This window comes from Ciconia boyciana, chromosome 23 (genome assembly GCF_034638445.1).
Source record: "Ciconia boyciana chromosome 23, ASM3463844v1, whole genome shotgun sequence".
Taxonomy (NCBI): Eukaryota; Metazoa; Chordata; class Aves; order Ciconiiformes; family Ciconiidae; genus Ciconia; species Ciconia boyciana.
Genome location: NC_132956.1, coordinates 160,473 through 174,312, shown reverse-complemented (window position 1 = coordinate 174,312; position 13,840 = coordinate 160,473). Strand labels below are relative to the sequence as shown.

The 13,840-nt window shown below is 41.0% G+C and overlaps 1 protein-coding gene across 1 annotated transcript in view; it reads left to right on the top strand.

The window, feature by feature from the left end:
- LOC140643359 (uncharacterized) overlaps positions 1-13,840 on the top strand; it is a 131,252-nt gene that overhangs the window by 45,419 nt on the left and 71,993 nt on the right. The window contains exon 4 of the mRNA XM_072845023.1: positions 3,711-3,945. Within this exon, the coding sequence (XP_072701124.1) occupies positions 3,711-3,945 (235 nt within the window). The remainder of the gene's footprint in view (positions 1-3,710; positions 3,946-13,840) is intronic.

Genomic DNA, 13,840 nt, shown 5'->3' with positions numbered 1-13,840 from the left:
CTTTAATGAAAGTTTTAAAATTATTCAGCAGTAATGTTGGTATCCAACCAACAGCTGTGGGATAGCTGGGCTGTTCCTCAAAAGGCTCCCAGTTATCAGAACACACATTTTACAAAAAGGATTCATGTCTAAACTGTTTTATTCAGAATTAGTTACTAGCTGACTTTTAAAGATGGTTAAAATTCCCATGGTGTGGGGATTCACTTATTTCTGAACTCAGAGAGACTACAGGGTGGGCAAAAATGGGTGCATAAAGAGATACACAATGATGTGAAGGGAAAATATTACTGCAAAGGCCATATTGGCACACAGACACATATACAACATGAAAATGGAGCGTATGCAGGAGTTCAGGGGAAAGAAGGTATATAAGGCTAAGGATAAAAAGACATGAAACAGAGAATTTGAAAGAAATACACTGATGCAATCATACTGTGATGCTGTATGTGTACAACAAGAGAAAATTTCTGTCAGGGAGAGCTGCCGATCCTAGCCATAGCTGCTACTGCTGATTGGAAAGTTGCAGTGTTTTAAATAGAATTCTATATTTTCCCAGGTCTTAGAAGTAATAGAAAAGGCCATTAAGAATGGAATAGGATGAAGTAGTTAGAAAAAATGGGGGAAAAGGTACTGGAGTTTCATTACTGTCTGTGAACTGTAGAGGAGAATTTGAGAGTCCCAGTTCAGTGTTTAAATTTGTTTGTGTAAAGATGAGCCAAATGACAGGACTCTCCCTTTGAAATAATTCCACAGCTGGGTAGTTTGGGCTGTCCTTTATTTCCCCTATTCTCACTCTAATTTTTCTTTTCCTGTTCTTCTTTTTAAGCAAACATTACTGAATTCCAGAAGGCTAATACTGGGAAAGTACTCCCCCTATTCTTACACTTACATTCTCAAGCTGCTTCCTTAAGCATTTACTAGCAGCTACCAATAAAAGTAGATGGACCATTGGTATGACCAGAACATATATTTGTGTATCTGGAATTTCTTTCAAGTCAGCTCTGAGAATTTCACTACTCCACAAGATGTCTGAAACAATTATATTAGTCCACAGCCTGTACTCTTCCCATTTCTGCCTTCAGTTTGGAAAAAACAAACCCGTTTGGTGCCCAAGTCTATTAGCTTTCATAGTGTGCACACTACTGAAGCTAAATAAGTGTATTAGCTTAAAAAGGAAGCTCATTTCAAAGGCTGTGCACCACAGCCAGGAAAGCTTCCAGAAACATAAGCTCTGAGATGATCTAAGCATGTTCATTATTCAGACTGTGAATAGCTTTAAAAGGCCAAATTTCTTAGGGTTGAATCAGCTAGCAAAGTAATTCAAATAGAAAAGTAAGAATTACTTGAGCATTTCAGAAAATTTTTATTGTGGCCAAAAAGCTACTAAAAATGTAGTAGAAAGAAAAATAAAATTTACTTTGATAAATATATATTAAAAGTTTGGAAATACAAGAAACTGAAAAAGTAAGTAGAATGACCATAAATGTTTTTCCAGAATGGTGATGCTCTAAACCCATCTGTATGAAGAAGAACCCAACAGCAGCATCACTTCATAAGCAGATATAATGGTCATGAAAAATTCAGGCATGTTTAGTAAATTTTGCTGTTTTGCTTTTTGGGGATAAAACAGGTAATATGCCTGTGAAACTAACCATAACTATCATTTGGCAATTTTACAAAAAAATCACAATCACCACCAATTTTTCAGTCAAAGTATTTTTCACAGTGGCTTATGTCATAAAATTCTATGGACCTATAAAAATGTTTCAAACCAAATACAAACCCTCTCATTTAGTCCCGCAACAGTGGGAAAAGCATGGACTAGATATTCTGAAACCACACTAGAGGGCACTTGAGCTGTTTCTTCCAGAGTAGGTAAAGGTCAGAATAGTAGGATGCTTACTCAGGAGCAGCAGTGGACAGAATTGAACATGGGAATTAGTAGTATTTATCGGTATCAGGTTGGTAGAACAATTAGTGGTTTTTCCCCAACAGCCTACTGTGGGGGAGTAAGTGTAAATTTCCAGGTGTAAATTTTGCTTATGGGTAATGTAAGCAATTAGGAGGAAATAATCTAAAGATTGCTGATTGCCTGCAATAGTGTTTTGTCTTTGTATATGGATCAGCCACAGAAATGTGGGATATTTTGGGAGTTTAAAAGAAAATCTAGTCTCAAGTAGAGCTAATGTCCAAAGAGTTGAGCTGCTCTTTGGAGTCTGCTCCCACTGTATTGCTCTTGCTCCAGTTTTGTCCCCTCCCCAAGTATAGTGTGATGCCCTAAAAAGATTGCTTTTGTGGAAATGGAACAAACAGCATTTGACAGCCTTTCTATAAAGTATCCGTAATAAAACCTGAAGACTAGAAAGGTAGTACAGGCCTGCCAGTAGACCCCAATACTTAGTAACACACTTCAGAATTTCAGAGGCTTGGTTAAAAAAATTAAAAAATATTGATCTGGTTCCCAATGTGGAAAATACGCATAGAAGTTTGAGTAAAGATTTGAGCTTTTGTTTGTATCATGGCCCAAGTATTAATTGTTCTTCAGAAACATGCAACAAAGACAAGGTAGTTGAGCTTAATTACTGTCCATCTAATTGAGAGACAACACCACCAGGACTAAGTGTCCTGAACTAATGAGTCAGATCATGATTTATACACATGGCCCTGTTAAAAATATGTTTTGAATATTTAGTGTCTATGCAGATCAAATATTCTAGGTTTTCTCTGTAACCAGCTGTTTCCCTTGTTTACCAAAAGAAAAAAGATGCTATAATAAACTTCCATGAATTGGGCATTAATAAAAAGCATGTGTGATCCCCTGTGTATGGATACACTGTACCATTGAATGGTACTGTAGGCAGTGGCTTCTAACTTGCCAGGAGCACATATAGGTGCTGATACAGCTGATACCAGTTCCCCCTATTTTACACCTCCCACCCCAGGTTAACCTGTTCACTGTCTGCAGTTTTATTTACTTAGCAGCGATAGAAAGTGAATTTACATCTCTCTGAGATCAAGGCCTCCCTAGCGTTAGCATCCAGGCCCCACCATTTTGAGGCTGTAGTCCTGGAGCTCAGCCCCAGAGCAGGACAGCTCCCTAGGCATTTTCTCTCTGCTTGTTCATAGAATCCATTGTCAGCAGGTGGCTGACTCCAGATGTTGCTGCACAGCACAACTGAAAATTCACTTCCAGCACATGATTGTAATGTATGTGTAAAACAGACTTTGCTTGAGAATTGGCAGCTGTCTCCAAAGCAGGCAGTATTTGACCGGCTGAGTTTCAAACAATTCTCCTTATGCCCTGACAGCAGACACAACTAAACTCCAGTTCACAGCATCTTCACTCACAGCTGTCAGTGAGATGAAGCTACAAGCTGCAATTGAGTTTCTGGGCAGTTTACAGGCCTTCTGGCGAGTCAGATTTCCTACAAAGGACATAGACTCCATTTATCTACTGTGGAACATCTACTTTTTGCTAATCGCACTCACTCAGTCATAGGGGAACTGCTGGCCAATCTAGTGATCTTTCCATCTTTGTCTGCTCTCAAACAATCTCTTGTCTTCATCCTTCCCTGCCCCATCATCCTGTGCTCTTTCACATCTTAATACCCGGTTTGTTCTGCTTCTGCCACCACCACTTTGGCATCCTCTGTGGCAGTCTGTGTCTCCTCAAGTCCTGTAACCCCTTTTTTCCTTACACTTCTCCCTAGGTAGTTTCATTTGATCTTCAGAGCTGGAACTACTTCATCCTCCTCCTCAGCCAGATGACAGTCCCCTGCTGCCGCAAGCACCACACACTGCTCAGCTCCTTTCAGATGTTGCAGGGGCTCCCACTAGAAGGCTCTTTACCCCCGCCACTATGGTGGAGGAGCCCCAGAACAGAACCACCGCAGCAGTTCTACAACATCGTCACAAGCCGGGCCTGGCCCTCGGAGAGTTCAAAGGGTTTGTTTCTTTCGGCGACGGGTCCATCCAGCTCCTCGTCCTGTTGGTACGATGCAGAAGGCAGCTGCAGCCGTTGACCGTTTTCAGGCGGCTTGCCCCCCGCCCGTGCGGCCGCCGGCAGCGGGCAGGTCCCCACGGCCCGCCGTGAGCTCGGCGCGGCCGCTGGCGGTGGCGGCGGAGCCGCAGGGCTCGCTGCCGGCGCCCCGGCAGGCCCCGCCTCCGGCCGGCTTCCCGCCGCGGAGGGGAGGCGCGAGGGCACTGCCGCTCCCGCGGTCCCTCGCCTGAGGCGGCCGCGCGCTCACCTGGCTGGGCTCAGCCTGCAACCAGCGGCGGGTCGCCCTCTCGGCGCGGCGCGGCCCGGCCCGGCCCGGTCCGCCTTGGCTCGGCCTGGCGCGGGGCAGCGCCTCCGGCTGCCCGCTCGGGAGCCGGCGGCGCGGCGGCGTGCCCGGGCGGCTGGTGAGCTGCGGCCGCTGAGGCAGCAGGTAAGCGGTGGTGGGGCTGGGCCATGGGGGGCGGCCTGAGGCGTTGGGCAGCCTGTGGGCGAGCGGCCGGGGGCCTTCCCGGGAAGGCCCTGCTGCGGTGGGGGCAGCAGGGGCTGTTGGCGTGTGCCGGGCTCGTGCAGCTGGCCTGTCCTAGAAAGTTCTGGGCTCGCCACCAGCCTGGTGTTCTTACTGCTTACTGCTAGGCCTGCGGCCCTTCCTGTAGGGTTGGTTCCTGGTTCTAGCTCTCTTTAGTCTTTCTAACTTGCTCCTTCCCATTGTGCCCCTACAGATCTTTCTTGTATGGAGTATTTTATTTCCTGACTCTTCTTGCCTGTAGTTACTCTTTTTTTCCTCTCATTTAAACCTCTGCTTCTGGTCCTGATTCATGTCTCCAGCTGCGTTTGCCCTGCGTTTGCCCTTCCTTGCGTCCAGTTCCTTAAACTCTTCTGTATCCCCTCACACGTGCTCAGCTTAGTTCAGCTGGCTAAAGGATGCCCTCCTTAGGGAGAGGAACTTAGAGCTAACCAAATTGTAATTTCATATTTTCAGTTCCCAGCTGTGTGGGCTACCAGATAAGCCCAGCATCGTACAAACATAGGAAAATGCAGCTTTCTGATCAGAGAGGGGTGCAAGAGCCATAGTGGGAGCCAGATAAATTGTCTCGGCTGGCTGCATTTAGTTAGTTTGCTACTATTTTGCCCTTATTAAGTTAAACAAATTGAAGCTGGGAAAAGCTTCTTTAGAAAAAACAGTTGTATTGCTGACCTATCACTTTTGGCTTTCTGTACTTGTTTCCTCATGAATATCAAGTCACAGTGGGAGTTTTTCCTGTTCACAGTAGCTTGAGGTAGGACACGTTATTTGACAGTCTGACATGCATGCATGACGTTTCTTGTAGCAAGGAAAAACTGTGTGCAGAGGATAAAGCTTTGCTAATAGCTGGCTGAAGGCTGTTGGACAAGCCCTCACAGGATCTATGAACCAGCTCAGATCTCTTTGCATTCCATTCAAATGCAAGGTGTGCTCTTTTGATGTGACTCCAGTAGCAAGCTAGGCAGAGTGAAATAAGAGTACCTCCATCCATTTTCCCATGGATGAGGAAAGAGGGAGAATGTCTTGTGGCAGATGCTGGTTTTGCTCTTCAGAGTGCTATTGGGTTATGCTTGGAAACTGTTAATGGGATTAGTGCAAAAACCTGAGTGGAATAGAGTAGGTGGGGACATATACCTACTTTTTACTACAGGCATGTTGATCTAATCTGTTGCTTTCCATGTATATCCTGTATACCCCTGTCATAAGAGCACACCAGTAGAAATCCTGAGCACCCGAATCCTCCCATTCTTACTAGCTTTTGTAAAGCTGCTCTTTGAAGTGTCTTGCAGGACTTTTTTTTGCAGTTTAATTGTAATCAGAATTTAGAGCACACGGGTAACAGAAGGTGTCAAATTGGAGTAACCTCATGAATGGTTATGGTGCTGTGTACAGGAGAACCTGTCTGTCTACATGCTTAACCTTTTGAATGCTAGGAGTTATCACAAGGCCATGGGCAGACCCACACTGCTGTAGTTTTGTTGTTCTCTGGCATAAGAATCCCTCTACTTTATTAAAAGCAGTGCTAAAAAAAAAAGTTAATGTGCATGGGACTTGTAAATGGGGATGATTCTAAGGCTTAATAACCTTATAGGCAGAGAATTGGGTAAGCAAAGAGGAAAGACTTGGTCTTGTTGCCATCTTGTCTCTTTTTAAAACCAACAACTTGTTTTTACCAATCTGAGACATTTAATGTAATCCCCCAGATGCCATCACACAGAACAATAATTATTGTAACTTCACAAGGCACTTCACTATATGTTTTTCCTTAACTGTTTTGCTCTGTAATTGTGTAAAACTTTAGCTATAGAATTTCTTGCTCCAGAAGGCTATGATTAACTCTCAGCACACTTCTATCACACTTAACTGATTAATTTCTAAATTTTAAAACTGAATATGATTATCAGGGTCAGCTAGGAACCAGCTGTCAGAGCTATGTAGGCTGTATCTTTGGGGAACTTGATTACAGAATATGCAGCCACAGGCAGCAGGTATAGAATCATAGAATGGTTTGGGTTGGAAGGGGCCTTAAAGGTCATCTAGTTCCAATCCCCCTGCCATGGGCAAGGATAAAAGTATGTTCCCTAACTCATCCCAATATGTAAAGTACTGGTTAATGCTCACTATGTTCTTGCATTATTGTATTGTTTTATTGCATTATTGTATTACTGCACAACTCATTCCATCTGCTTAGAAAAGGGAGCTTACCTTTTAAGATTGAATAGCATTTACCTCTCTAGGATGAGCTGTCTGTGTCTGGAATAAGAAGGAATTCCCTTCCTTCTGCTGAGTGGAGTTTTTGCAAATATATATATTTTTTTAATGTTTAATTTTTTTTAAGCAAATAACAATGCTTGGAGTTTGTGGTGAACTTCCTCCTTCCTTAGTATTTTTGGGTGGAATAGAGAACAGAAATGAAAGTTTAGTGAAATTCTGGGGTGCTGAGTTGCGCTAATGATTTTGTTCTTTAGCTTAAATTAGATTGTTTCCAAGACAATCCTTTAGTTAACTGTACTTAAGCCACTTAATACCACAGTTTCTGTTGGGCTTCCTGTGCCGCTGCATGTGTGGCCTGCTGCTGTCTGCAGCCAGGAACATGAGCTTTCTTAGAAAAACAGCTGAAATTGGCATCAGAGAACGCATAGAATATGGAAAGAAAAAGAGAAGTGAGGAAGAATAACAGAACAATGGATAATAAGTATTAGCCTCAACAAAACGGCTGGGTTGCACATGCAGCTGGGAGATGATTTAGACAGAAAGGAAGGAACTAAAGCAAAAACTTCTTTGGAAGATGAGAGACATAAACAGTACTTTCCCAGTACTTTTGTACTTTTCCCAGTACTGTAAAGTCCCAGTACTTTTGCACTTTTCCCAGTACTGTAAAGAAAACAGTACTTTTTTACAGTTGGACTTGATGATCTTAAAGGTCTTTTCCAACCTATATGATTCTGTGATTCCCGAGCTCTTAATAAAAACATAGGAGTCTCTCCAGTTGCTGAGGTCAAACATGGAGGAGATTGACTATGTAGAGCAGGAGCCTTACGATATCTGGAACTGCCAACTTTCCAGTGAAATTACAGAACAGTGCTCTATTGTTTGAACATGGAAAAACATGCAGAAAGAAAGCCTACTGACAACATCGTGTGACAACATATGACTTGATTTGGACAAGAGGTAGTTAAAATTGTGCATGGGCAGAGTTGGTAGCATATCTGGTTTCAAAATTTTAACCTGTTATTGAAAAAATAGCATTTCAGATTTTATGTATGGTATTGTTTCTCTACGCTGCATAGCTGAAGAAAATAAGACAAATGTGAGCAAAGATCTGCGACAAGTTACTGGAAAGTCAGTCTTTTTCCTTGAATGTTTTCAGTAAAATAACCTGCATCAGTTACTTGTGGTTCTTAGTGCATACAAGTGAAGTTATTGGGGTAAATGGCAATGAATCTTGTGTTGGCCAATATTTTCTTTAACATAACATGGATAATGTAATGGAAAATCTGTAAACAATTTATAAATGACAACAAGCTGCAAAAAGCTGCCAGAATGGAGGAGGACAGAACTAGAATTATAAATGACTGAGAGATTAGAGAAAAGCTACTCTAAAAGAGTAGTTATAACTTAATAATAACATAAAAAATCATGCACTTGTGTAGGAATAAGCATCATCACACATGCGGCATTGGAACTAAATGGCCATCTGAGGTCTATAGTGAAGAATTTAGGAGATGCTGGAAACTGCAAGCTGAGCAGAAAATGCTGTGGGGAAGGAGGCAAACATACTGCTTATTATGGACAGATCACAATTTGTGAGATGAACATGACAATCAGCAGTCACACAGCCTGTTCTGGGTTCTGCTCCCCAGGAAAGGTGGGGACCACTAGGGGACAATCCAGGCCAACTTTCAGCTCTCTTATCCCTCTTTGAGTTGTAAACACGAGATAATTCCAGGATATCTCCTGCATACGTCCATGTGTCTCAAATCTTTACACTGTGAACTCTGCAGACAAATACTGCAAAGAATAATATTAAAGTGGAGCCCAGATGAGGTAGTATCAGGCTCAGAATGTAGACAAAATTACACAGGTGGCAAAAGCAGGATGAATACGGAAGCTTACCTCTTCATAGCATTGTGATCAGAATACTGCTTTCTGTATTTAGCTGTCCTGCTTCAGTTGCTCAGAAATGTAGGAATTCTAAATCCGTTTCCTTGATTCTTACAGTTAGCAGTTGAATGCCTTTTTTACAGGTCTCTTCTACATTTCTAGGCTGGGTAGGTAACTTTTCATGGATGCTTGTGGAAGGTGGTGATTCAGAATGCCTTTGAAAATTATTGTCTGTACTGCTGTTCAAAAGATGTTTGAAATCACAAGATTTCTCTTGCTTCTGATGTTGGCTTATATCCGGTTTCCTTTCATGACTTTCACAGGTCCTTGAGAATTAAGCACTTCTGGCTATTCTGCTGGAATTGAGATGTTATAGGAGAGTAGCTGTTCCCAAACCACCAATTTATCTTTACACCCACATTTATGTTGGGTGTTTATGTGCCTGCCTATTGTATACTTCACAGGCATGCTCTGTTGCGCACAGTTTAGTAGATCAGTCTTTGTTCTGACTCAGTATGCTGTTTTAATGCTTTTAAGGTAAAGATTTTTTTAGTGGTGAAAATGGGACCATCCATCAGTCTTTCCTGACATGGCTACACAACTGATGATTGCCAGCTTCTCTTGGTCCTGCACAGGGATGGACGTGGATATCCCGTCAAAACAATGCTTATTACTGAACATCTTGAATTCTTTTTTTTCTGAGCAGTAACTTGGGCATTGGTTTTTGGTGACTCTGTAGTGAATTCTGGACTGAGTTCAGATATCTGAGGTACTCTTGGTCCTATATTATTGGTGAAACTGTTGACTAACATTTAAATGTGTATAGTATCCTGTCTGATAAACCTGACAATTTGCAGCTTCCCTATAATGACACTTTGTATAGCAAATGTTTTTAAAGCAGTACCATCTGTTTTGTAGGTTTTGTTTCTTTCAGGGTAACAAAACTCTCCTATGTTTGCAGAGGTTAGGGCTTTTTGTTCTTTGTAAGAGTTGCAAACTATTTACTGAGGTTATAGCCTCTGGCGTGTGGGCAGCGATACAGCAAAAAGAGCCATACGACTGAATTAAGATCCTCCAAGAAGGAAAATGGCTGGAAGCAGCTTAGGTCTCTGCATTGAGCTGTTAAAGTTGAATTTCCAAGTTTCTAATCAAAAGCTGAAACCAGATGGAAGTAAAATGTGAGGAGTAACGTGAAAAATATGTTGCAGAGAAGATCAAATGCAAGAAAGAAAACAAAAATTTTCTCAATTGACTGCAGAGTTCCTTCAGAAGCAGCTTTATAGGAGAGCAAGCCTGTTCATACTTCACCTTTATTTTGTCTCTAGGTGCACACAGGTGAAACAAAGTAGAGCCTTGTGGAGCTGGGGACGTGCATTGCAACAACGGTCATGTCAGCATTGAATAGCTCAGGTTTTCTGTGTTACTAAATTAGATTTAGGAAACCAACAGACTTTCTGTGATCTCTGAAGGCTCCCTTTGCAGTATCCAGCTGAAAAGACAAAAATTGAAAGCAAGTATCTCCTCTGCTGGTAAAATTTTGTTCTGGTTTCTTTTACTTTGAGGCAGTAGGATGACTTCTGTGCCCTCATGTGGAAGACCAGGAGTTAGAAGGATTTGAAGCCTCATGATCCAAAGATCCAACAATTCAAGAAGGAGAAAGGAAAATAAATAATTAAATAACTCTAACAAGCAAGATGTGTCCTTATTCAGAGAACAGAAATACCATTCTTTCCTTCTTTGGGGAATACATGAGCAGAAAAATGAACCGGGAGACAATAACATAAGAGTGTTGTCAAAGTATTCCAAAAAATAACTGAGACTTGTGCAGATGCCAAGTCTAACTTTGGCTGATTCTCTTTTAGGAATTTTGTAGAGCGATTTTCTGAATTCTATTAATATAACAAGCAAATATACTTTAGATGCTCTGGGTCTGCATTGTGGGAAGTAAAGGTGATTTCTTGGTGATTTTTCAGAGGCCAAGAGCATGTATGCTTTTGAAATACCAACTTAAATGTTATATATAAATTAAAAGATGGTGAAATGTTAAGGGAAGGGAAAGGAGAATGAAAAGAACAGACATCAAAAGTGGAACCAAATTTCAAATGTAAGAGTAATATAATGATAATGTTTGGTATTTTTTTGGACTACATGTCAAAGTAGTGCGCAGTAGCAAGTTTCTTTGCTGCCTCCATACCCAGCATTCTGAGTTTTGTATAAGCTAGTGTTCTGCCACTGTTTGTATCGTAACAGCACACAGCAACGTGGTCTGTGCTGCCAGCAATGTGAATGGGGCCCACTCTTGTTTAAAATAGGAAAAGGTTGCCCTGTCAGTTGAACAAACACCATAATTTGTTGATAACATAATATAAATTAGCATTGTTAACCTATCAAGTGATACAGCTCAAGGTGGTTGATAGCAGAGGTGTCAAAGGTATGACAGAATGTAAGGCCTATGACATATGCTGATAATGGTATAGGATATATGCAGTCCATGATAATGGATGATTATAATGATATATTCTATATATGCCAACCGTGGCAAGAAAGATGGTGAGGGGTAGTATGTTCTTGTCTCTTAGTTGATTACTTTCTGTAGCATTTTGACTCCTGCTACTGTAGGCTTGTGTTATGCAACTGAATGTACATTGCTGTGTCCTGCATAATTCAGAAGGGACTGAACTCTTTCCACTGTTGAAGTGCATTTGTCTTTCACAGATAGGCATTTCCCAGACTCCTGGTAGCGTTAGTGTATCCTCAAGCCCCAGTTCAATTACAAAACCATAGGATTTTTGATCATAGTGCAATGAATAATACTGGATATAGATTGCTTTCACTCTAAGCCTGTTCAAGAAGACAAAGATTTGCCTGAACATCCATGATCTGTGAGTTCAGGAAGCTAATAAAATCCGTTACTCTGGGTTTTAGCCTATAGCTTAATGAATACAAATTTGCAGTTGTCTCTCAGTGAAGCTGTCTTAATGAGGATAATTTAATAATGCAACTGCTAGCTAGACAGCAGCTGCTATTCTTTTTCTCCTGCTGTGTTCCTCCTCTTCTTCATAGATTCTGAGAGTTGATGATAAAATTTTCTGCTATTTTTCTTCTTTCTGTAAAAACACAAAAAGTATTTATTTATTGTGTGGCAAGGTACATGCTATTGATTAGGTTCTTCAGATCTCATAGATCTCATAGATCTCGGAACCATAGGGGTTTTAGTATGTTCTTTCGTGGGGCTTAAATTGTATCCAGATCTTTAGCAGCTGGTAAACAAGTATGCATACTGGCCTTTCTTCTCCTGTAAGCACCCAGTTTTGGCCATTGTTGGAAACAGGGTGCTGAAACAGCAGACCTTTGGTCTGACTTGACTACATCAGATTTTTTTTAATGGTCTAAATATATTTTTAAAATGTGCATTGGAGCTACAGGCAGCACGGAATTTTCAGGGAGGACTCTTCTTTCAGTTAAATCAGGTTTTCTTCTATTGATTTTCTTTCTGCTGTGCATATTATTTAACTTCAAGCAATTGTATTTATCTCAGAAAAAGATCTTGTAATTGAGTTGAAGAGGTGGTGCATTTGTGTCTCATGGTGTTCTGTTTATATAAAATGGGGCCTCAGTTGTGCAGCCCTGGAATATGTTTGTGTGGATGAGTAAGATCAACTATTGGTAGTATCTTGAGCAGGTGTTAGTTTTCAAAGGTGTAAGAAACAGTCTTTTAGAGTGATGAGTACATTAAAACATACCTTTCTCTGAAAAAGGAAAAGAATTCATTGATGCTCTGGAAATTAACTTCTATTCATGTTCCTTTCATTTAATGTAGAAGAAATGAGAGGCATTGGATGAGCCATAGTGGAACCAACTGCCCCACTAAATTCTCTTAAGTAGCCATTGGGCTTTTAAACTGTTTTTACATGTTACTTTTTATCTAGGGGTATAAAAATAGCCCATAGCAATATTGCTGAGTCATACTAACCAGCCTCAAGACCTCTTTGCAAGAATCTTCTCACTTTCACTTCTTATGTCTTTGCATATAAGAACATCGTCTGCTTCATAGAGATGCTGTCTGTATTTTCAGAGCTGGCATGGTATGCTAAGGGTTTCCCCCTCCCTGGATATAGCTCATTGCAGGGCTGGCAGTTTGGATGGTGTGGTCCAATACAGGAGGCTGAAGTGTTCATTTGATTCCTTGTTCATTCCCAGCTCCCTCAGTGTCTTGCATTTATGCAAAAGGAAGAGGCTAAATACAGGCTTAGATACTTTTACAGTAATACCAAAATCCTGTTTAGGTCCTAAAGGCTGTAGAAGCTGTTTTTGACAAGCGTAAGAAGGTTTTTGGTTTCACTGCTGTTGGCTCAGAGGTCACCTATTTCTTGTCTCTATCTTTTTTTCTAATTTCTTTTCCCACCCTGATAAAATGAACAATTCTGCCCATGGACCTTCAAGTTTAGCCTCTCCTTCCTGGACCAGACTGTCCACAAAAGCACCACAATTATCAGCTTCCAAGGCTGAGAAAAGTGGTCTCAGCTTTATGCTGCTAGTGCTTCAAAATACACCTCAGATAAAGCCTAAGCCATTGTTTGTAATGTAAGTTAACATGATTTGTCATAAAGTAACACCATGACATTCTGCTTATTCCATCCCACTGAGAAAATAAATAGAAGAAATTTCACTTTGACCTCTGCCTTAGAAATGAAGTGAGTTTAAGCACCGAGAATAAACATAAAATGAAGGACATACAGTCTGAGAACTAGTAAGTCATTCCTACATATTTTGATTGTTTATCTTTTGCTGTTGATTAGTCTCTGGTTTACAAAGGATCTTTTGTGCATTCACAGCAAAGAGATGAATGAAAGTAACTAGCACTACATCTAACAGTAATTTAACAATAATAGTGAATTAGTTTTTGTAATGTTACCTGTGATCAGTGGCAGACAAGAAGCTGTCTCCAGGTAATTTCAATTTCTCACATCTAGGTTCTCAACAGCTTTAGGTAACATTCCGGCAAACAGAGTGTAAGAAAAGCTGCATAATGGTGTCACCTGAGTCAGAAAATATACTCATAAGCATACTATCACAAGATGACTGTAAGAATGTAGTTTTAATGAACTTCTAACAACATGTGTGTCAAACTTACAGACATAATTCATTATTTCTGTGTTGTATGAATGCACGCATATAGTAACTGCTATTCAGAGCAATCTGCTGTAGCAACAAGA